The sequence below is a fragment of the Nannospalax galili genome, unplaced genomic scaffold (assembly GCF_000622305.1).
Source record: "Nannospalax galili isolate Female #2095 unplaced genomic scaffold, S.galili_v1.0 scaffold370, whole genome shotgun sequence".
Classification (NCBI taxonomy): Eukaryota; Metazoa; Chordata; class Mammalia; order Rodentia; family Spalacidae; genus Nannospalax; species Nannospalax galili.
The window spans coordinates 3,935,362-3,956,925 of record NW_008329335.1 but is presented as its reverse complement, the minus strand read 5'-3'; the positions used below and the strand labels follow the sequence as shown (position 1 = coordinate 3,956,925).

General features: G+C 38.2%; 1 protein-coding gene across 8 annotated transcripts in view; it reads right to left on the bottom strand.

The window, feature by feature from the left end:
- Positions 1-19,568, bottom strand: part of Lrrcc1 (leucine rich repeat and coiled-coil centrosomal protein 1) — a 30,318-nt gene extending 10,750 nt beyond the window's left edge. The window contains exons 1-10 of one of the 8 annotated variants that reach the window (XM_029565393.1): positions 19,142-19,568; positions 16,455-16,660; positions 16,109-16,174; positions 11,487-11,672; positions 10,042-10,217; positions 9,740-9,949; positions 7,321-7,517; positions 5,669-5,816; positions 4,694-4,842; positions 218-422 (exon numbers count right to left, since the gene is read on the bottom strand). In XM_029565393.1, coding sequence (XP_029421253.1) covers positions 218-422; positions 4,694-4,842; positions 5,669-5,816; positions 7,321-7,517; positions 9,740-9,949; positions 10,042-10,217; positions 11,487-11,672; positions 16,109-16,174; positions 16,455-16,660; positions 19,142-19,230 — 1,632 coding nt within the window. In that variant the 5' untranslated portion in view covers positions 19,231-19,568. Of the gene's footprint in view, positions 1-217; positions 423-4,693; positions 4,843-5,668; positions 5,817-7,320; positions 7,518-9,739; positions 9,950-10,041; positions 10,218-11,486; positions 11,673-12,044; positions 12,148-16,108; positions 16,175-16,454; positions 16,661-19,141 lie in introns of those variants that run through there. The other 7 variants (XM_029565368.1, XM_029565377.1, XM_029565371.1 and 4 more) reach the window with 7 other exon arrangements.
- Between the last annotated feature and the right edge of the window lie 1,996 nt (positions 19,569-21,564).

The following is a 21,564-nucleotide window of genomic DNA, read 5'->3' as shown; positions in this document are numbered from 1 at the left end:
GGCCAGCCTGGTCTACAAAGTGAGCTCCAGGCCAGGGCTACAGGGAGTCCCTGTCTGAAAAAGACCAAAAGCCAACAGAACAACCCTCCCCGACCCCAACAATAATTTTTTTATGTATCCTAACATGTTTTAAGGTTACGACGGTATGTTTAAGGACAGAGCTACAAAAGTGGTAATCCTCATTCCTCACTATGGATACATTTAAGCAAGGACGTACCTGTGCCTGCTGCTGCTGTGCTTTTTGCTTCTCCATTTTTTCTAATGCCTTTTCCAGGGTCCTCAAGTGTCTGATGTGAACTTCCTGTTCATCTTTTGCTTTCACTAATTCAAAAGTTAGTTTTTTAACTTCATTTTGAAGTCTGTGAACGATAACTTCAAGTTGCGCCTTAGAACTTCTCTCTTTAAAAATAACATCCCTTAGTCTAAAGCACAAATACACATGTGGTGGTAAGACATCACACATATAAAAATTTAAAAAAATGTAATCAACTTCAAAGCTTACAATAGAGATCAAGATTTGAAGTACGCATCAAACTCTAATTACACTAAAAAAAATGCTTAAAAAGCAACATATGCATTTCTTCCACCCCTAAAACTCATATTGTTACCAAAGGAAAAACATCATAAATTAATTAAACTTTTATTATATAAACTTTAGTATTCTATAACACATGCTGTTTCAAGCTTTGGGCTAGATGTGAACTTTATTTTTATTTTGTGTATGAATGTTTTGCCTGCATGTATGTAAGTGCACCCATTTTGTGCAATGCCTGTGGAGCCCAGAAGAGGGCACTGGATTCCCTTGAACTGGAGTTATAGATGGCTGTTAGCCACCATGTGGGTGCTGGGAATAGAACCTGGGTCCTGTGGAAGAACTGAAGTGTCCTTACCGCTGAGCCATCTCTCCAGTCCCTAGATGTGGACTTTCTAGAAAGCAAGATGAGTAAGATACAGACTACGCTATCAAGAACTGAGGAACTAGTAGAGAGAACCAACTTGGGTATATTTCTAAAGCTACATGATGTAAGTGCTAAATAAGTATCCAGTCTTAACTGTGACTTCCCTGTATCTTCCCCAAAGTACTGATCCCAGCTTTGTATGGGTTAGAATCTTTTGATCACAGCTGAAAACCTTTAACTTAAGAAGGTTTTAATTTAAAAAGGGACACTTTACTGACTTATATAACCAAACTTAGTTTACTGACTTATATAACCAAACTTAGAAAAAGACTGGGTGGCACTGTTCTGAGGCACCACTGAAATCAAAACCAGGACTATCATCAGGACTCTATACCCAAGTCCCTAGGCTTCAGTTTTTCCTATTGTGTCTTTGTATTTGGAGTAGTGTGACAAGACGTTAAGGCCAGAAGACCATATGCATATAAGTTCATAATCTTTCTAAATTTTATCATTTGTGTTGGTGTGTGTACATGCATGCGTTTGTGTGTGTGTGTGTGCACTAGAAGTCAGTTCTCTCTTTCCACTGTGGGTTCTGGGGTTTGAATTTAGGTTGTCAGGCTTGCATGGCAAATGCTTTTACCTACAAAGCCATCTTGCTGGTCTTGGGTTCATATTTTAAGCCACAACAGGGAAGATTTTCATTTTTTAAAAACTCAGCTTTGAAGAGTCATAGGAAAGGCTCAGATTGGCTTACTTTAATTCATATGTGCACTCCCAAGAACCAGTAACTGTGATCACAGGCTAATACATTATGTTTAATTAGCTTGGGTCAGCAGCTCATACTTTAACCAAATATCACAGGCAGCAAAATGGTTGACAAATCTCCAAGTCTAGTTAGTATTTGGAAAAGTCAGTCTTATGAATGAAATACTGAGTTAGGTAGCCGGCATGATGTTTACCTACTTAATTTCTAGATTATATTAAAAAAATCAGATTCTTTATGGGTATTTCTTCAATTCTTGTTCTTCCCATCTCCCTTTTTGCTTTTAATGAGAATAATCTTCAAGCTAGTCTTCCTTTTTCACTCTCTCAATTCCAGTTTGACACATTATATAAGAGAATGTTAGGTGAGGGCAAACAAGCTATAGAAAGTAGAAGTTAAGTAATCATCAAGCAGAAAGGCCAAAACGAAGGCTACAGTTTGAGGATACAGAAGAGACAGTTCCACATATTTTGAGAAAAAGAATCAAGATATCAATACCAACTGGCTCTGAGATATAAGAAAAAGGAGGCAGAAGAACCATTATTTCTGGCTTTGGTAGCTTGATGCTAATGGTATACCATTTAGTAAGGCAAAGAATACATAATAAGAAAACAGGATGCTTCTTCTTTTTTCTTATTACAGGGTCTCCCTGTAGCCACAGCTGACCTGGAACTTGCTATGTAGACCAGGTTGGCCTCGAACTCACAAAGATCTGCCTGTCCACCTCCCAAGTGCTGGGACTAAAAGCATGCACCACCACACCCAGCAGGATGATTCTTCTTAAGGCTGGGCTAACCTTAATGTACCATGAGAAATACAGGTAAGGCATTTTTGGTATGGGATTAGTTTAACAATTCTATTGACCAAAGAGGTTGGAACAATAAAGATACTATACTAGTACATCTCAATTTTTTTTTTTTTGGTCTTTTTTTGAGACAGCATCTCCCTGTAGCCCCAGCTGTCCTGGAACTCACTATGTAGACCAGGCTGGCCTTGAACTCACAGAGATCCACCTGCCTCTGCCTCCCAAGTGCTGGGATTAAAGGCGTGTGCCACCATGCCTGGCCATACATCTCAATTTTGATATAACATATATTCAGAGGGTGGCAAGTAGTTGTCAGACCTGGTATTAAGGGCAGTGATACACAAGAATATCAAGAGTGGTGAGGCTCTAATCTCAAGACAGCAAACAAATATGGGTGTAGATAAAGCAGAGTGAAGACTGAAATTGACTTTACAAGAAAACAATGACTATGTACCATGAGAAAGAAGCACAACAGACATACTACAGAAGGCTAAAGAGGAAGTATGCCCGAGACTTTCTAAATTCAGTGAAATCTAGTGAGTCATTTGAGATAATTTCTAATAAGATGCACAGTATGAAATAAAGCAGAAATGATTTACAAATAGCTAAAAACAAAAGATTAAGAATGCCAAAATTTAGCCAGGTGTGGCAGTGCACACCTTTAATCCTAGTATTCATGAGGCAGAGGCAGGCGGACCTCTGAGATTGGGGCCAGTTTCAGGATAGCTGGGGTTACAGGGAGACCCTGTCTCAAAAAATAAAACAAAAAATAACAACAAACCCCCCCCCCCACCAAAGAAGGTTAAAATTTAAGGAATTTCAATTATAAGGCAAACAGAACTAAACTGAAATTAAAAACGACCCTTAAAACAAGCTTTGCTTCATTCTGAGGAGGAATCCCCAATTTTCCAGTCTTGGTTGTCTATGTATCTGATGTAGGCAAGTTTTTCTGAGCAAGTCTGAGCACCATTACTTTTCCTCTCCCCTCCTAGCATGGATTTTCTTCTATCAATTCAGACAGTGAGCCCCAAACACAAATAATGTAGGGCGGTGGTAAAAAGACTCCCCAAAGCAGAACACACTACAACATGCAGTTGCAGAGTTCTCAGAGTAACGTGTTGAGAGACCAGGGCTTCTTTCCTCACATGACACAGGTACAACAGATAAAAGAAGTAAAACAGTATGAGAATAAAAACTGTTATTAGTTTACACAACCTTACCAGCCAAATGTCTAAAATAAACTAGGGATCAGGTTGGAAACTGTGTGTCTGAATTTACTATTCAGATCAGATCTTATAAGAATTATCTACTGTGCAGACATAAAATGGAACTAGTAGCAACTCCAAAACTCTGTTTGTGGCAAATACCAAGTCTAGAAAGCTACTATTTCTTTAAGGACAAGAAGACAAAACCAAACAGGAACCCTGTGGAGAAATGTGATGACTATTTGAACAAAGGGATAACTTTAAAATTACAAAAAACAAAGGGAAAAAGTTACTATAATGAATTTTCACAAAATACAAGAATGACTTATATTAAAGAACGTATTATGAGGCTGGAGAGATGGCTCAGAGGTTAGAACACTGGTTGTTCTTGCAGAAGACCCGGATTCAAATCTCAGCACCCACACGGCAGCTAACAACTGTCTGTAATTCCAGTCCCAGGGGATCCGACAGCCTCTTCTGACCTCCTTGGGCATTGCATGACACGGGTGCACTTACCTACATGCAGGCAATACACACATACACATTAAAAAAAAAAAGTATTACAAAAAAAGCAGATAAACTGGGAGATGGAATGAAGATGAGAAAATAAGAATTAAGACACTTGGGCTATGTGGTACCAAAACCATTTACAGGAAATATGAATGTGTGGCAAGAGATGCAATAGGATTTATAACCCTTTAAGAAGAGATTTGCCAATGCCATCCTTTCACTAAATATGGGGCTCTACAGAAAAAGCTCATCAACCCTCACACTAATCTTCTGTGGTTCTTTACTTAGCATATTCATCCACCTTACACCTACCATCTCAAGGGCTCAAATCAGTGTACCCAGGATTCTCCATTTATGTAGCAAGAAAGCATTAAACCTTCAACTCAAATGAAAACCATAAACATTCTTTTTTCATTTTTATCAAACTATGGCTATTTTAAACTAGGTATTTCAGTTCCAAGCCCAGGATCTTTAGGCTTGGAGACATCTTTAGGTGATATTTTTGCCTTACCTATCTGTGGTAATTAGAGCTAGGCTATGGACATCTTTCTTCTCGCTTGCTTGCTTATGCAGCTCATCGATGTAATCCATGAGTTTCTTTTCAGCTTGCTCAGCTTTCCATCTCATTTCTCTCTCTTGGTCTAACTGTTCCACTAGAGACTAGAAGAAAATATGGGTACTATATGAACTTGGAAAGGTCACCTAACTTCTCACTACCTCAATTTTTTCACTTATTTATTTATGGGAGTAACAGTATCTATTTAAAAGAGCTACAGTGAGAATTAAATTAATAGAAGCTAAACTCAGTAGTACACGATAGTGCTTGACAAATAGCCATATCAAACAAATGTTAGCTGCTATTGTCATGATAATTGTAGAAGGTAACACTATCATTAGATTATATTTTTTACAGCGCAGAATAGAATAACCAGTACTCCAACATGTAAAACGAGGGCAATTTAACAAATCAATACATCCTACAGAGCTTCAAAACAACAACTGTTACAGCAAATCCTGAATATTTAAAAGAATTTGAGAATCTCTGAATCTGTGTCCAAAACTGTGGTCTGGGTAGGTCAAGGAACAATTCTATAGAATATTTTTTAGAGTGTATGAAAGTATATTTTTTGAAAAAAAAATGTAGATTGTTTTAAGGCTACAGATTTAAGGCTATAACCCTCCCCCCGCCACCACAAATTAGGAACTGTTACTTTAAGAAGTAGAAAATTTCAAATGGTTTCTCTCTCCACAAGTATAAATATGATTTCACTTAATTTGGTTAAATATGTAATTTCTATTCTTTTAGAAATTATAAAAGCAAATGTTACACAAAGTCTACAAATCAAGAAGGGTAAAATAGCCAGTCCTCATCATTCTAATAAAACTACAAACAATATTTTGTTTATTCATAAAAGGTGAATAATTTTCTGGGATTTTGCACTTAAAACTAACAACATTTATTTTTTCTTAATTCCCTAAATCATACCCGGTAAGTGTTGTCTTCGGAGCCACTTTTGTCTACTTTAATTATGTCAGTCTTCTGTTCTTGTAGATCTTGTAATACATTACAGTTGGCTAAAGATGATCTCACGTATAAATTTTTAAAGTAAGGTTGTCTCATTTTACGATTACAACTGCAAAAAATAAAATGCAGAAAATCCAAAGAGAAATACACTGCTTATAGTGTTCTCCAATACAAACACTTGTATCCACACATGCAAATATAATTTAAATAATTTAAATAAATATATTAAAGTTATAGCAACCTGGACAAATTCCTTCATGCTTTTATTGTTTAGCTTTTTTGAGACAAGGTCACTCTATAGCCCCTGCTGATCTGGAACTTGCTATGTAGACCAGGCTGACCCCAATTTCACAGAGATCAGTCTGCCACTGTCTCCTGATTAAAGGCTTGAACCACTAAACCTGGCCCTGCTTCATGAATTTTATAATGAGTGTGCTTTGGTGATTAACTTATAAGGGCCTTGAGTTTTAAAAATATAATGATTTTATGTATGTTTAGTACTCAACATACTCAGATCAGAGTAGACTTTGATAATCAAAAATTTGAAAAACTATAAATATAATTGCCCTATGGAACTTAAAATTTTAAAATTGACACAATAAATATATCAGGAGTCAGAGTACAAAAAAATTCTAGGGTATATATCGGCTATGAAAGGATGGAATGATTGCTATAGGTAAAAGTACAACTGGCTCATGTTGCAAGAACTGAGAAGGAAAAAAAAAGAGAATGTATTTTTAAGGCAGGAAAAAAGTGGATTATATCTACTCCAGAGAAGTCTTTTCTGAATTACTATCATGGGCTGACACCCCAATTGTGAAAATACAGACACCAGGTTTCCATATCCTTATGTAATAACAGAGTCATATATGTGCCTCTGTTCCTAGGTTAGTTGATACCATTTACTTCTTGGCTTCCTATCCAGATCTGCCTACATCAGGAAAGAAACCAGTCACGTAGACTCAAGTAAATCAGCCTCACTTCTCACTGTAAATAATGCAGTACCATTTTGTTTTTATACAGTAAATTTTCGACTTTGGTAGCAACAAACAGAAAGCAATCTTCTATGTGAGTATAATTTTCTCTATGTTTCTGCAGGGATTTGTTCCAGAGCTACCCCCAGATACCAAAATCTACAGATGCTGAAGCCCATTATGTAAAATGGCATAGCATTTCTATGTAACATATGCATATCTGAGAATACTTTAGATTGTCGAGACTACTTATAATGTTCAATATAATACAAATGGTATAAATTCTAATATAAATGACATTGTATTAGTTAGGAAATAATGATCAGGAAAAACAGTCTGTGAATGTTCAGTCAGGAGCAACCATTTTAAACCTAGCTAATGGTTCATGTCAGTAATGATGTAGTCTTTTATTTGGATTTTAATATTTTTGATCAGTGGTTGGTTGAATCTATGGATGCAGAGCTTGTAGGATATGAAGGGCTGATAATTGAGCAAATCTGAGCTCATAGGATGAAAAGAAAAAAAAATCTCTGATGTCCATAAAGTGACAGATTCACTGTGAGACAATATTAAGGATGAAGCCAGTTATGGTAACTCCTGTCTGTACCTTATTTAGAATACTAAAAATAAAGAAAGTACCTTACAGAACTGCTGTTGTTCTTATTATTGTGCTTAATAGTTTGAATACTTTTGGCATATAATGGAATTTTTGATCTTCTAGGAATTTTTCTATTGCACCCTTTTCTGTTGCTATAGTCGTTTTCAGAATTTATATCTGTGTCTCTTTTTGGTCTTAGGTTTTTCTCAGGAACATTATCTATTAAAGAATTAGAAGTCTAGAATAAAAAAAAGCACATGTTAAAAGTTATATTCAATATAAATGATTAAAATTAAAAGATTCTAAATATTCTTTTATAAGATTAAAGATTTTCTTAAAAAATGTTTTTATTTATGTGTATGAGTATATTGCCTGCATGCACAGTGTAAATGCATCCGTCTCACGCAATGCCCACAGAAGTCAGAAGACTGTGTCAGATGCCCTGGAACTGGAGTTACAGATGGTTATTAGCCACCATGTGGGTGCTGAGAATTGAACCCAGGTTGTCTTCAAGAGCAGCCACTGCTCTTAACCATTGAGCTATCTATCTCTCCAGTCTCCAAATTAAAAACTTTTAAGTTCCATACGTCTGAAACTAAAGACAAGGACTGCAGCTCTGGGATTAAATAAAAGCGTTTTACCAGCTCAACTCTCCTACAGACAATCATGATAAATTCTGGAAAAATAAAATGAAACAATCAGAGAAAGGTCAAGGAACACTTCCATTCACAATAGTCTCGGGGGAAAAAAAAATATCTTGGGATAAACCTAATCAGACTTCAATGAAAACTTTGAATCTTTGAAGAAAGAGACTGAGAGAAATGTGAGGAGATGGAAAGACCTCTCATGTTCATGGAATCAATAGAGTGAAAATGACCATGCTCCCAAAAGTAATAACAGGTTCAATGCAACTCCATTCAAAATCCCTGTAACATTCTTCACAGAAATAGAAAAACCCATTCTAAAATGCATATGGAAACACAAAACTCCTGGATAGCCAAAGCAATCCTCGCACAAAGAGTAATGAGGGGGTTCGGGGGTTGGGGTGAGTGGCGGTGGTGGCTGTGCATTACCATACCAGACCTCAATCTGTAATACAGAGTACAGACATGGTACTGGCACAAAAACATATTTGTAGATCAATGGAACAAAACAGAAGACTCAAACACGAGCGCATGTAACTGCAGCCACCTGATACTTGACAAAGGTGCCAAAAACACACACTGGAGGAAAAGACAGCACCTTCAACAAATGGTGCTGGCAAAACTGGATTTCCTTATGTAAAATAATAAAATTAGACCCATACCTATCACCCCACACAAAAGTGAACTCCAAACGGATCAACGACCTCAATGTGAAGCCTGAAATGCTGAAAATATCAGAAAAATACATAGGCAGTACCCTATAAGATGTAGGAAAGGACTTTCTAAATCAGACATCAGTCAGCAGGAATTAGGTCAACAATCAACAAATGGGACCTCATTAAACTAAGAAGCTTCTGTACAGCAAAGAAAACAATCAAGTCGAAGAGGAAGCCTACAGAGTGGGAGTAAATCTTCAACTATTCATCTGACAGAAGATTACTATCCAGAATATACAAAGAACTCAAAAAGACAAAGCAGCAAAAAAAATATGACAATTAAAATATGGGCTATGGATCTGAGCAGAGCTCTTAAAAGAAATAACAATGACTAAGAAATACCTTAAAAAGTGTTCAACATCCTTAGTAACTAGGAAAAATGTGAATGAAAACTACTTTAAGATTTCATCTAACCCCAGTCAAAATGGCTAATATTAAGAGAACAAATGACATCAAATGCTGGTGTGGATGCAGGAAAGATCTTACCCACTTTTGGTGGAATAGAAAACTGGTGCAACCACTGTGGAAATCAGTACAGAGAGCTCTTAAAAAAAAACAAAAACCTAAAAATAAATTCAGTATATGATCCGGACATACCAGTCCTTGGCATATATACAACAGACTCATCCTACTACAGAGCTACTTGCACAGCCATGTTTGCTGCTGCTCTTTTTGCAAAAAGAAAGGAACAAGCAACCGCACAGGCAGGTACAGCCAAGAGGAGTCAGAACATCTACCTAATCAAGAGATCCACATATAATGTTCTTAGTAATATTATTCACAGTTGTCAAAGGGAAACCAGTTTGGGAACTGATGAACACATAAGCAAAAAAATATAAGCAAAACACATATTACTTACAATAAAAATATCAATATGTGTGAATGAGGGCAACAAAAAATAATGAATGAAAAATGTTTCATAATTTTCTCCCACTGTTATTACATATAATTCTATTTCTGTCAAGAGAAACAAAAGCATATACACTGATGCATTCAACATATTATTTCTGGTTGTTCAATTTATATATAATTTTTAGTTTATACTTTATTTTTTCTTCAGTAAACATATATTGGCCTTCAGAAACACAGAAATAAGTTACTTCATTGAGAAGCTGTAAGATTTGAACATCTAATTTCTGAAGTTTCATCTTATTCTGTAAATCGTTTTCATGATTAATTTTCTTTGGTTCAGAAGATGGACATACAGATAAAAATGAGGTAAAAACATTATCTTCTTGTGTAGTTGTAAACTGCTCCAAAGGAGGCAACACATCCATGGGTGGTGTTTCCACAGGGATATTATCAACGACCTATGACATAGAAACAAAGTCCTTTAAAATTCACATTTGTTTATTAATTAAAATATGATCTTTTGTATTAGAAAAAATAACCAATACTATACCTCATCCTCACTTATATTCAGGGGGGAATCAGAAGAAACTAAGTTATCCAAAAGACCTTCTAAGCATTGTAGGCATGATGAATTCATTTCTGCCAAATTTACTGGTTCACCAAAGATGTTCTTGCAATCTAAGATTCTCAACTGTGGTAAAGTCTGGAGAATAATTGTTCTGTACCCTTGGAAATAAATCATTCAAAATGAAAGCTTAAGTAGTTTTTTTTAAAAAACTTTTAAAAATATTTTATTTATTTTTAAAAAATTTTATGTGTATGCATGTATTGCCTGCGTGTAGGTAAGTGCACCCATGTTGTGCAATGCCCACAGAGGTCAGAAGAGGCTGTCGGATCCCCTGGGACTGGAGTTATGGACAGTTGTTAGTTGCCATGTGGGTGCTGGGATTTGAACCATGGTCTTCTGCAAGAACAACCAGTGTTCTTAACTGCTGAGCCATCTCTCCAGCCCTGGTAGTTTTTAAAAATGAGAAAGGAGTTATTTCTAAAATAAACTAAGCTACATCATCTGAATGATAAAATTGGTCCTCAAAAGCAATAGTAAACTTGTAACAAACACAACTTACTGAATCAGATCAAATGGCATTTTAGCATTATCACATACATGTAAGTCAAAAGATCATTCAATTATTAATGGTATAATAAATTCACATGGAATGAAATTCAAATGGCACAGAGAGTAGAAATTTTGCCCAATATCCTGGTCTCCAGCTATTAAGTTCTGTTATCTGGAGTATGCACACATATATATTTGTTATATATCTATATGTAATATACAGGGGCTGTTTTACTCTTTTTTTTTTTTAACACAAATTGTAGCCTACTATAAGCAATACTTGCTTTTCTTTCTCTTTGGAAATAACTGACCAGTAGCAAAGAAAGTCTACATTCTTTTTTATGGCTACACAGTATCACAATGTTAGATACATCATCATAATCAAAATGTAACCTTGAGGCATTCACTTGCCAAATACATAAACTGTCCAAACAAAACTAATGCTCTGTTCACTCTGCTGGTGATGTACCTTATTAGCTACAGTGCTTGCCTAGTATGCATGAGGCCCTGGGTTCAGTTCTCAGCACCACAGAAACTGAGCATGGTGGGGTATCCCTGTAATCCTAGCACTCAGGAGGTGGAGGCCATCCTCTACTACACACTGTGGTTGAGGTCAGTGAGTACTACCTGAGAAGCACCATTTCAGAAAAAACAAAGAAGAAAGCTAGCTAGCTGATCTGTTTATCCTGTCTATTTCCTTTAATAGGTAAGTAATTTACTTTTTCTTAACCAACTGTTTATGATCATGTTTTTCTAAATTCATGAAACTTTGCAAAGCTTAAGACTACAATGAAAGGAGGTCATAAGCATCAATTTCAGGAAAAGAAGGCAATTTCACATGTAAGTGCTAGGCAAGTATTCAATTGACTGTTTCATACCTGGTGCATGACAGACAGGATTACCTTCTCCATCCTTCTCCAAAATAAGATTGGTCAAGAAGTGCAATCCCACTGTACACCGAAGTAAGTGATGGATACTATCTATACAATTACTATGTAGGTCGATATATCTAAGCTTGTACTTCAGCCCATGAAGGGGCATCAACCCTAAACAGGAAAAAGATTCTTTTAAGGCAAAGAAGTAGCATTAGTACTTTGCTGTGAACAGATATACCTCTGATCAAGTCATCAGTAAAGGGACTTGTTATAAAGAAACAAAGGTTTAGCATCTCAGTCCCTGAGGTACCTGGTCTCTTGTCTAGTTACTAGACAAAACAAAAACAAAACAGAATGAGCTCCCTAGGTCAATGTACTGATGTGAGTGGGAATAAGCATAAAGCCAGGCCCTCTCAATATATTACTTTTTATTAGATTTAAGTAAACACCACACGACACTGCAAGTTAATTGGTCTGGGTATAGAATACAGTTTAGTTCCCTGATGTTTCTTGTATGAGCTGTGTATACCTATAGCATTTGGTAGGGGGTGCCAGTAGTACCTGGCCCAGCCCGGACTGCCACAGCAGCTGCTGTGGACAGTTATCTTGCAAGGCCTGAAAACAGATTTTCCTGCTTCAGAACTTTCTTCAAAATGGAGGGGACCTGTTGAGAAAAAGTAAAGCGTGGAAGTATGAGAAAGCCCTTAACATTTCTGCAGCTCTGCTCTATCACAGGCTACTTGTTAGTGGATGGAAGGTACTGCTTCCTTTCTTTTAGAAGGACTACTCTGAGATGTACTCTCTCTATATTGTTCCTTAGGGGGTGCTGTTTTACAACTTGCTTAGTTTAGCCTTCTTCATATTTAACTTACTCCTTTCATCAGTTTCTTCAGCCTGACTAGGATACTTTTCTCTTCAGTGCCCATTGTTTGGGTGACTTCTGCTCATCCTTCTGTCGTACTCTCAGAAGTCTTTGATCACGTCTGTGAGATCTGATTTTCCTGTCATACATTTGTATAGTGGTTGGCAGTTCTTCATAACTATCAATCAAGGTCTCCCTCTTGCTTCAACTTTGTGGTCCTGTAACGCTTCAATTTTAGAATATGCCAAGGCTTGTTCCTAGGTCCCCTTCTCTACTTTTTCCAGAATGCCCTACTTCAAGGTTATAAATATCATTCAGTGTTTGACTGTCAAAATACAACTTGAACCATGACCTTCCCACTACCCCATCCTAAACTGTAGATTAGATGCACACATACACATGCCCAACAGTGTTCTCAAATTTAAGGTAGAACTCTCATTTCTCATCTCTAATTTGTCTTCCCTTCCAGTCTATCACATGTCAATCAACAACTGCTATTCTCTGTTAATTCAGAGAAAACTTGCTCTTCTCTTTGACTCTGCTTTCCTTTCTCTTCTCCTGTCTACCTAAAATCCACTCTCTACCTAACAGCCAGCATCTTTTAGAAACAAATTCTGTCACTCCCACATGTAATACCTCAAATGACTTATTGCACCTAGAATTAAATGTAATCTCCCTATCCGCTTACAAGTCTGTACTGACCTAGCTTTTACTACTTTCCCTCATTCTTGTGAGTGCTTTAAGGCCTTGATTGCTATGTTCTAACATACTAGCTTTCTTAACATGGCAGACTTTAACTTATTTTAGTGTCTCTGCATACTATTATCATATAAATTATTTACTACCATGTTTCTGAAATTAAAATTTTAACATCCTCAGAAGCACCTGTAAGAACTTACAGGTGGTCCCTTTCATTTTCTTCAACCTTTATTACTGATGCTTAGTCAGTAAAGTTTACCCTTTTTAGAGTTAAAGAGTTTAGTGCGTGTTAGCAATGTATACAGCTGTATAAATACGAGTGAACTACAGGACACTTTCATCATTCCAAGTTCCTTTACTTTCTTGTGCAATCAATCTGTTTTCCCAATTTCCAGCTTCTGGCAAGCAATCATCTCATTTCTGCTGGAGCTTTGCCTTTGTCAGAATGGGCATACATACATTACAGCCTGTGTGACTGGCTTTTGCTCAGTATCATTTGTATTGGATTAATCTGTATTGCTGCATATGTCATTGTTTATTCCATCTTTATTCTAAGTAGTATTTTATATGACTGTTTCACAATTTGTTCATCCATTTACCAGTTCTGTTAGTCAGCTTTGTGTTGCTGTGACAAAAATACATGAGATTATCAATTTATAAAGAGGAAAGATTTATTCTGACTCAATTCGGAAGTTCAGCTCATAGTTTCATGGCCCTATCACTTCAATCTCAACAGCATTCTGTCAGTTTTAAATTTTACCTATTTTGGAAGTCAAGTATTATGCCGTTACGATTTCAATTTCCATTTCCTTAATCACTAATTCTGCTAAGTATCTTCGTTGTTTTTCATGTTTGTTTCTTCTATATCTTCTTGGTAACAATTCTTGTCAAATCTTTGGTTTTACTGGGGGTGGGAAATGATCTGACATGATTTTATGTTTCTTCTTTACAATAATGTAAGCTTCATTAAGCAAGGGCATTATTTATTGTCTTTTTTGCCCCCATCACTATAGGGCAGTGTTTGATATAGTAGCTTGTATACTTGAACAAACCTATTCAATATTTGTATTTTTCAGATAAGGAAATTGCATTCAAAAAGTAAAATGCCTTGCTGAATATCACTTAGCAGTGAGGCAAGTAGTAGAATTCTAAGGCTTTATAATTTTAGAAGAAAAGAGATTTAAAAAATTAAAATAGTTGTTACTTTAGTTTAAACGTGTGGACTAGGTCTTTTCATTTTTTTGTATAATAGCACCTGTTATAGAGTGACATTTGTCTAGGTGTAGGGGTGGAGGAATTAAATAAATAATACTGTTTCAAACAGTAACAAGGACTAAGGATAACTAGTTAAAATTTGCTTGTTCTAATAGGTAATTCTAAGAATTGTGAAACCACCAGTTGTATCACTTTAATTAAAAAAATAGGTAGCAGAGAACCCAGGGGACAGCCTGACAGCCCCCTGATCCTGCCTCCATGGGGTGGCCCTTTTAATAAGATAATGCTATACAGCAGCCCTTCTGCATGAAATAACTACCACTATCACGACTTCAGCTGAGCCTGATCGCTAAACATAGTCACAATTGGGCTTGTTGACGGTTGTGCTCATTCATTAAAGGAGTGCCAAGCAGGGTCACCGGACCCTCACCTGAGTATCCAGCTACTCTTCCCAGCCAACTAGTCCAGCCTTGGAAGACAAAAGAAAAATAGAAGAACCCAATAGAAGGATGCTTTGGAAGCTCTTGTTAAGAAACTCCAATGGACTCTCATATGAACATTTGAAAATTGCCCTGTTCTATTTTCTAGTTCCCTGTCTAGAACTTGTAATGCTAATTACTCTTGCCTTTACTTCTCCTTCACATCTCCCACTCATAGACAAGAGGTATGCAATTTGGGAGTCTTTTAGATAGACCCACTGAAGGAGTACTCCAATTGCCTCACTCTGCGTCCCTGTTCAGCACGGAAGAAGCCAGAGCCTTCAGCGTCTGGATTCCCTATTGGCAATTTGGGTAACTGCTTCAGAGAATGGTGTGATAAAAATAGGAGGTGGGAATTGGCTAGGCAGTTAGGGTAAAAAGACCCCAAAGAAATGTAGCCTGTTTCTTGGCTAAAAGTCAAAATGTCCTTGGGCCTGTTAGCAACATGCTCTGTTCCAAGGCCAAAAATGTCAAAAGTATTTGGGAGCTTGTATCTAATCCTTAAAAGATTTTAGGGTTACTCCTTCAGAGAGGGGAATGTTGGAGGGGAGGGAGTGGGCATGGATTTGATCAAAACACCTTATATGTATGTATGAAATTCTCAAAAGTTTTTGTGAAAATTAAATAGGTAGCAATTTAAAAATCTTCTTAGACATACTGGACACATGAAGAAAACCTAATTTATTTAACCTTTAATATACAAGTCTCTGGAATCTTTCATTATCTACACTGCTCAACACAGTAGTCATTAGTTACAGGTGGTTTTTTAAAATTAAAATTAAACTAAAAATGCAATTCCCACATTCCATTAGTTACAGTTCAAGTATTCAATAGTCACATCTGGCTACTTGCTGCAATACAAGTGGACAGATACAAAACATTTTCATCACTGTCTCAAGTTCTACTGGAACTGTCCCTCTCCACATAACAGTAGTTAATTATTTAAGAGTAAACATAATCCCCCTAAAGTAGGTTTTTCTCACTTAAGTTGTTGTTTGTTTGTTTCCTGCTATTGATCACTCTAGCCTTTACTACAATTTTTTTTTTTTTTTTTCGGTCTTTATGAGACGGGGTCTCCCTGCAGCCCCAGCTGTCCTGGAACTCACTATGTAGACCAGGCTGGCCTTGAACTCACAGAGATCCACCTGCTTCTGCCTCCCGAGTGCTGGGATTAAAGGCGTGCACCACCACGCCCAGCTGCCTTTACTGCAATTTTTTACTGTTGTGGTTTTGGCAGATGAGTAATGACAGAAGTAGACTGTCTGGATGAGACCTCTAGTCAAAACTTACTCAGAATTTTCCAACTCACGGAACTCAATACAAGTTGCAAACCTTCAAGCATTATAGAAAATATAAACGAATTTACGTACCACTAAGATCATTTATGTTGTTATAAGACAAATTCAGTCTAGTCAGATTAACCAGTGCTTCAAGTCCTAAAAATAAGGTGGGACAAAATAAATATAGACTTTAGAGGATAAAATTCAAGAAACACAGCATTATTTCACAATGATAGTAGTGAAATCAACTTTATTCGTATTTTTGTGTACTTAGCTTTTTAAAAACTAAATAGTTTTTGGTAAGAAAACTTTATATATAATGAGTTTTAGAGTAAATTTTCAAAAACTAATGATTCTATTAATTCCATTCTTTGGGCAAAAACAGGCAGTAATCACTTTCTCAATGCAAAGTACCACATGAAAATCATTTACAAACCTTCTACTTTTGTGATCAAATTGCAGGACAAGTTTAAAGTACATAGTTTTGTCAGTGTGTTTAGTCCTTCAATTTGACTTATTTGATTAGATGACAGATCTAAATGCTGTAAGTTCCAAATGTGATCAATGGCTGTGATCTTGGAGATATTATTACAATGCAAATTGATGGCATGAAGGGTTGACTCTAAAGATAACTCTGATATGCTACAAAAGAAAATATGTTACAGAAACGTAAGACTTAAAAAGCATGACCAAACAGTTTAAACTAACCAACCAACATGAAGATATTATGTGTTCCATTAATTTTAGATTAAATCCTTCCTGTTTTTGCCTTGAAACATCTCATTGCTCACGACACAAAATAATATTTTGGCCCATTTATACAAACATGAAAGTACAGAAGATGAGTAACTGGGTATTTTTAGTATATATGTGCAAAGTCACTGTCCTAGAGTAAAGGTTTTATTGGTCAGTAATTATAAAGGCTCTGGAATGTTTATTCACCATTTCAAATCTCCACTTTGCTCCTTCTGCTGTGCTGAGCCAACTGCAACCTGTTCGAAGCTCAGTCTCCTTAGCTAATTTAATTCTTACAACTCGTGGTATACGCCTTTAATCCCAGTACTGGGGAGGAAGAGGCAGGCAGATCTCTGTGAGTTCAAGGCCAGCCTGGTCTACATAGTGAGCTCCAGGACAGCTGGGGCTACAGGGAGACCCTGTCTCAAAAAGACCAAATATATATATATATTTACTTTATGTGTTTGCGTGTATTGCCTGCATGTAGGTAAGTGCACCCCTGTTGTGCAGTGCCTGCAGAGGACAGAACAGGCTGTCGGATCCCCTGGAACTGGAGTTATGGATAATTGTTAGCTGCCATGTGCGTGCTGTGATTTGAACAGTCAGTGGTCTTTATATACTTTATTGAGCTTTTGTAATTTCATACAACAGTTTTTAATCAAATTTAGGACCCCCCCATACCCCCACGAACCTCATGTATTCCACCATATATGTTAAGTCCTATTCATTCAGGCATTTGTATCCAAATGTCCTTCAGTGTAAATGTGTCCACTGGAGTCTAATCAGTTCATCTAGTGACCTTATGTAAGTTATACTCTCCCTTACCCAGCAGCAATCAGTTTCCACTAGTTCTCAGTCTAGTGCCCACCAGCCACCTATTTCTCTCCTCCCCTTTGGGCCCTTGTTCAACTGAGTTGACATGGGTCCTGTGCTCGATTCCATCACTATTTTTACTTTTCTTTATGGTCTGTGATAGCTACTTAACCTGAACGTACCCGATTTCTAAAGAAACCACTAATTATTGCTATTACTAGAAAAAGCCCTGTCCTCTCTAATTGAAAGTTAAAATGCACTTCCTCTAAACAAAACACTTATCTTTACTTCCTCAATTACTATTTATACCTAGAACTTCTAAGGCACACACTAATAGCCCCACAATACAAACCACAATGCAGTTAGGAACAACGTCATGGGCATCTGTGACAGATTCTGCACTGGCTACTCTGAAGTTGTAGCAACCCTAACTGGCAGCAGGGAAGCATCTGAAATCTCAACCCTCCAACTTCTAAAGGTGTCATCTGAAGTATCTGCCAATTATCAAACTTCTGACATTTGCTCAATCATGTTGGGCCAGATCTTATGCTATTTATTACCATACGCTCTTAACAGCCATCTACTTTCATACATCAATTTCTGGAAATTAGTATTTTTGAATTTAATTCCTCACTATCTGCATTAAGTTAGAAAAATTCTATAATTCCTCTAAGTCTCAGATTCACAACTTATTAGAAAAATGGGCTTGCAGAACTGTTTCTGGGATTAATGATGTTCATAACAGTCATAACAGGCACAAGGAGATGGCATTCTGGAAATGATAGGTATCACTAAATATAAATGCAAGTGTTCTTTTCAAAACATATTCCCTTGCGAATTTTAGGTCAGGACTGAGACTAAGATGCTTAATTATTAAGTACCAAGCTTCACAGAGTAGGGCACCTCCACCTGCGATGGAACTGTCTGGACCATAGTATTAGCTAGCTACCAAGTTAAACTGAAGCAACTGAAGAGCAGAAGGGGAGGCGGGACTCGCTGGATACTGCGAAACCAGGAGCCTGACAAGCCCTGCAGTTTGAAGGTCAGCTAAGTGAGAAATGTGTGGCACTTTCGACAAGTATACTGATGTGTGTTTGAGAGTACTTTGTGCACAAGAAATTAAAATGGGGTGAGGAGACGGGAGGTACCAGCTGCGGAGCAGAGGGTTGAGAACGCTCTAGAGCTGCTGGCTTGGCAAGCAAGAGGCAAGGGTTGGCCACTTCCTTTCCGGCTCAGAGAAGCAACAGTAAGGGCCGCAAGTCAGCTTCAACAGGTGAGCGAGGTAGCCAACATCACTAGGCCGGCGGGGAGGGAGCCGAGAGGGGAGCGGGAACCCGGAGAGAGGGACCAGGCGAGATTCCGCCGGGAGGACCCAAGGGGCTCAGGCTTTGCCTGGAGGACAGAGGGGGGCCGGGCTGCGCCGGGAGGACTGAAGGGCTGGGGTTCCAAGTGGAGGACCGGATGGGGCCGGGGCTCCGAGGGGAGACGGGAGGGGGCCGGGCTGCGCCGGGAGGACGGAAGGGGGCCGGGCTCCGAGGCCGCCGACCCGGAGGGCCAGCCGGGCGCCCGCGCTACCTCTGCAGGCCTTTGTCCATGAAGCACACGTCTGCGCAGCTGCTGTCGCCATTCTCAGGTTCGACTTCGGCATCCACCGCCGCTTCCATGGTACCGGCGACGGAGAATGGCTGTTAACCGGCGCACAGCGCTGGGTCCTAGCCTACTCCGGTCTCCCCGAGTGTAGAGAGCTGGCGGGGGCGGGGCGAGGAATCTCCAACCGCCCGCCGCACTTTCCTGCCAAGAGTTGCCGCAAAGCAGGACGCACAGATTCCGGAGAGGCTGCTTGACTTTCACGACATCTACCGGGCCACTCTTGGGGCCTACTGTAAAGCAAAGCCTCGTAGGCTGTGAGAACTGAGTGGGTTTGACGTAGGTCTGTGTACAGGACTTAGGGCTCATTGCCTTGTGAAGGCTGTTTCACAACAGTTTGATTTTGTACATCGTTATATGATCTTACAAACATGATTTTTCTGCCTTATTAGCCATTGCATCTCTGTTCATTGTGCAGTGCTTTTGTGTAATTTGGTCCCTATGCAATGGGAAATGGTGTTACAGAGATTTTCCTTAGGAGGAAAAAGATTTAGTCACAGTTGATGCCTGCATAAAGCAAGCACTCCACAAAACCCCAAAACAAACAAGAACCAACTAAACTGGACTGTTGCAAAGTAGGGTTAGCAGCACAATGGGTTTGCATCTGGGATTTAAAAGTTTTTACGAAGTGGATGCTATATTCATAGGGTAAGGTGACCCCTTTCCCTTCCAAATCATGGACTGATCTTCCTTTTCGGGTATTTCTTCCCACATTCCTTCAGAAAAGCCCACAGATGGGGAGGGACTCTAGTGTTTGACTTTTCCCCGATAGTTCTCAGAAAACTACTAAGGCTGTGAGGGATCTTTAAGATTCCATTTTCTCAGCACAGCCTTGAATTTTAAAACTGTCTCAGGGGATTGAAGAGGTGGCTTAGTGGTCAGGCTACTTACTGCTCTATCAGAGGATTGAAGTTTGGATCCTAGCCTGTAAATCTAGCTCCATAGGACATTCCCTTCTGGTCTCTGTGGGCATCTACATAGACACACAAATACACATACATGAATAAATAAAATTTTAAACACCTGTCTTTGTGATATAAAACAGAGGAAATCTGGGGCCCAGGTCCTCTTTACCCCAAGAAAGGATTAACTTGCTTAACAGCTAAATTTCCAGATTTTCTAGCCTTTGTTTCGTGGCTTTCTATATTTGTTAGATGGTCACTGACATGGAGGTGTTAATATTAAAGTCCTCTCCAAAACTTTGTCCAAACTGTAAGTGAATCCATTATCCTTTACTAATTTCTGTTTCCTAATATATGTTGAAACACGGGGAAATTGTCTATCTAAAACACATCTCTCAGCTCAAAGAAAATTACAGATGGCATATTCTGTATTAAATATATTCATAAGACTATGGCCTAGAAACACAGATTCAGGTTGCCTCAAATACTGATCCAAAGTAGAAGTGGTTACATGAACTTTTATAATAACAGAACAAAAGAAATCCACAAATCAAGGCACTTGCCACATATATAAGAAGGGCTTATGGGAGAGAGAGAACAGCAGGTAGACAGGTTATAGAAAAGGGAAGGAAACTGTGCTATAGGTTTTGGGTGTTTTCTAATGACATTCTTAGCTTTTGTGTTGCTGGAAGCTAATGTTCTCTTAATACATTTCAAAGTTTTTACCTGGTAGTTGAAAGAATATTAGATCAGACACAGAGGTGGGCAATAAATGGCTATTAAGAAAACCAAACATAAACCAAGATAGCTTGGCTCTGGATGTGCAATATTTCAACTTTCCACAATCATGAAGTTTTAATCAGTCTTGTAGAATCTTTAACATAGGTGTCATAAAAACTGAGTGGTGGGCCTGGAGAGATAGCTCAGTAGTTAAGAGTGTGTACTGTTCTTCCAGGGGATCTGAATTCAATTCCCAGCACCCATGTTGGGCTGCTTACAGCAGCCTGTAATTCCAACATTGTACTCACAAGCACAAAAAGAAAATGAAAAAACCAAGTAATACAAAGTTCAAATAACCAGAGACAATAAAAAGGGAAAACCGTCCCTGATGGCATTCTTATATAGGAGCTATTAGAGATTCTTTGTTATCATCATTTGAAGTTCCCATGAACATCAGGGACAGGCAGTTGATAGAGGAAGCACAGGCATTACTCAGAGAATTAGAGGCAGTGTTTGATGTCCAGTTCACTGGACCCAGAAATAATGTGTTTACAAGAGAGTTAAGAAAGACTGATTCAGCAAGGACCTCAGGAATGGTATGTGGCTTTATTGGCTTTGCTGAGCCCCATGATGGCCTTTATGTGGTGGTCTTTATGAGGTAGGCAAAACTCTGGTGAATCTGAATGACTTTAGTAGGCATGTAAATAGGGTTAATAAGGTTTAAAGACA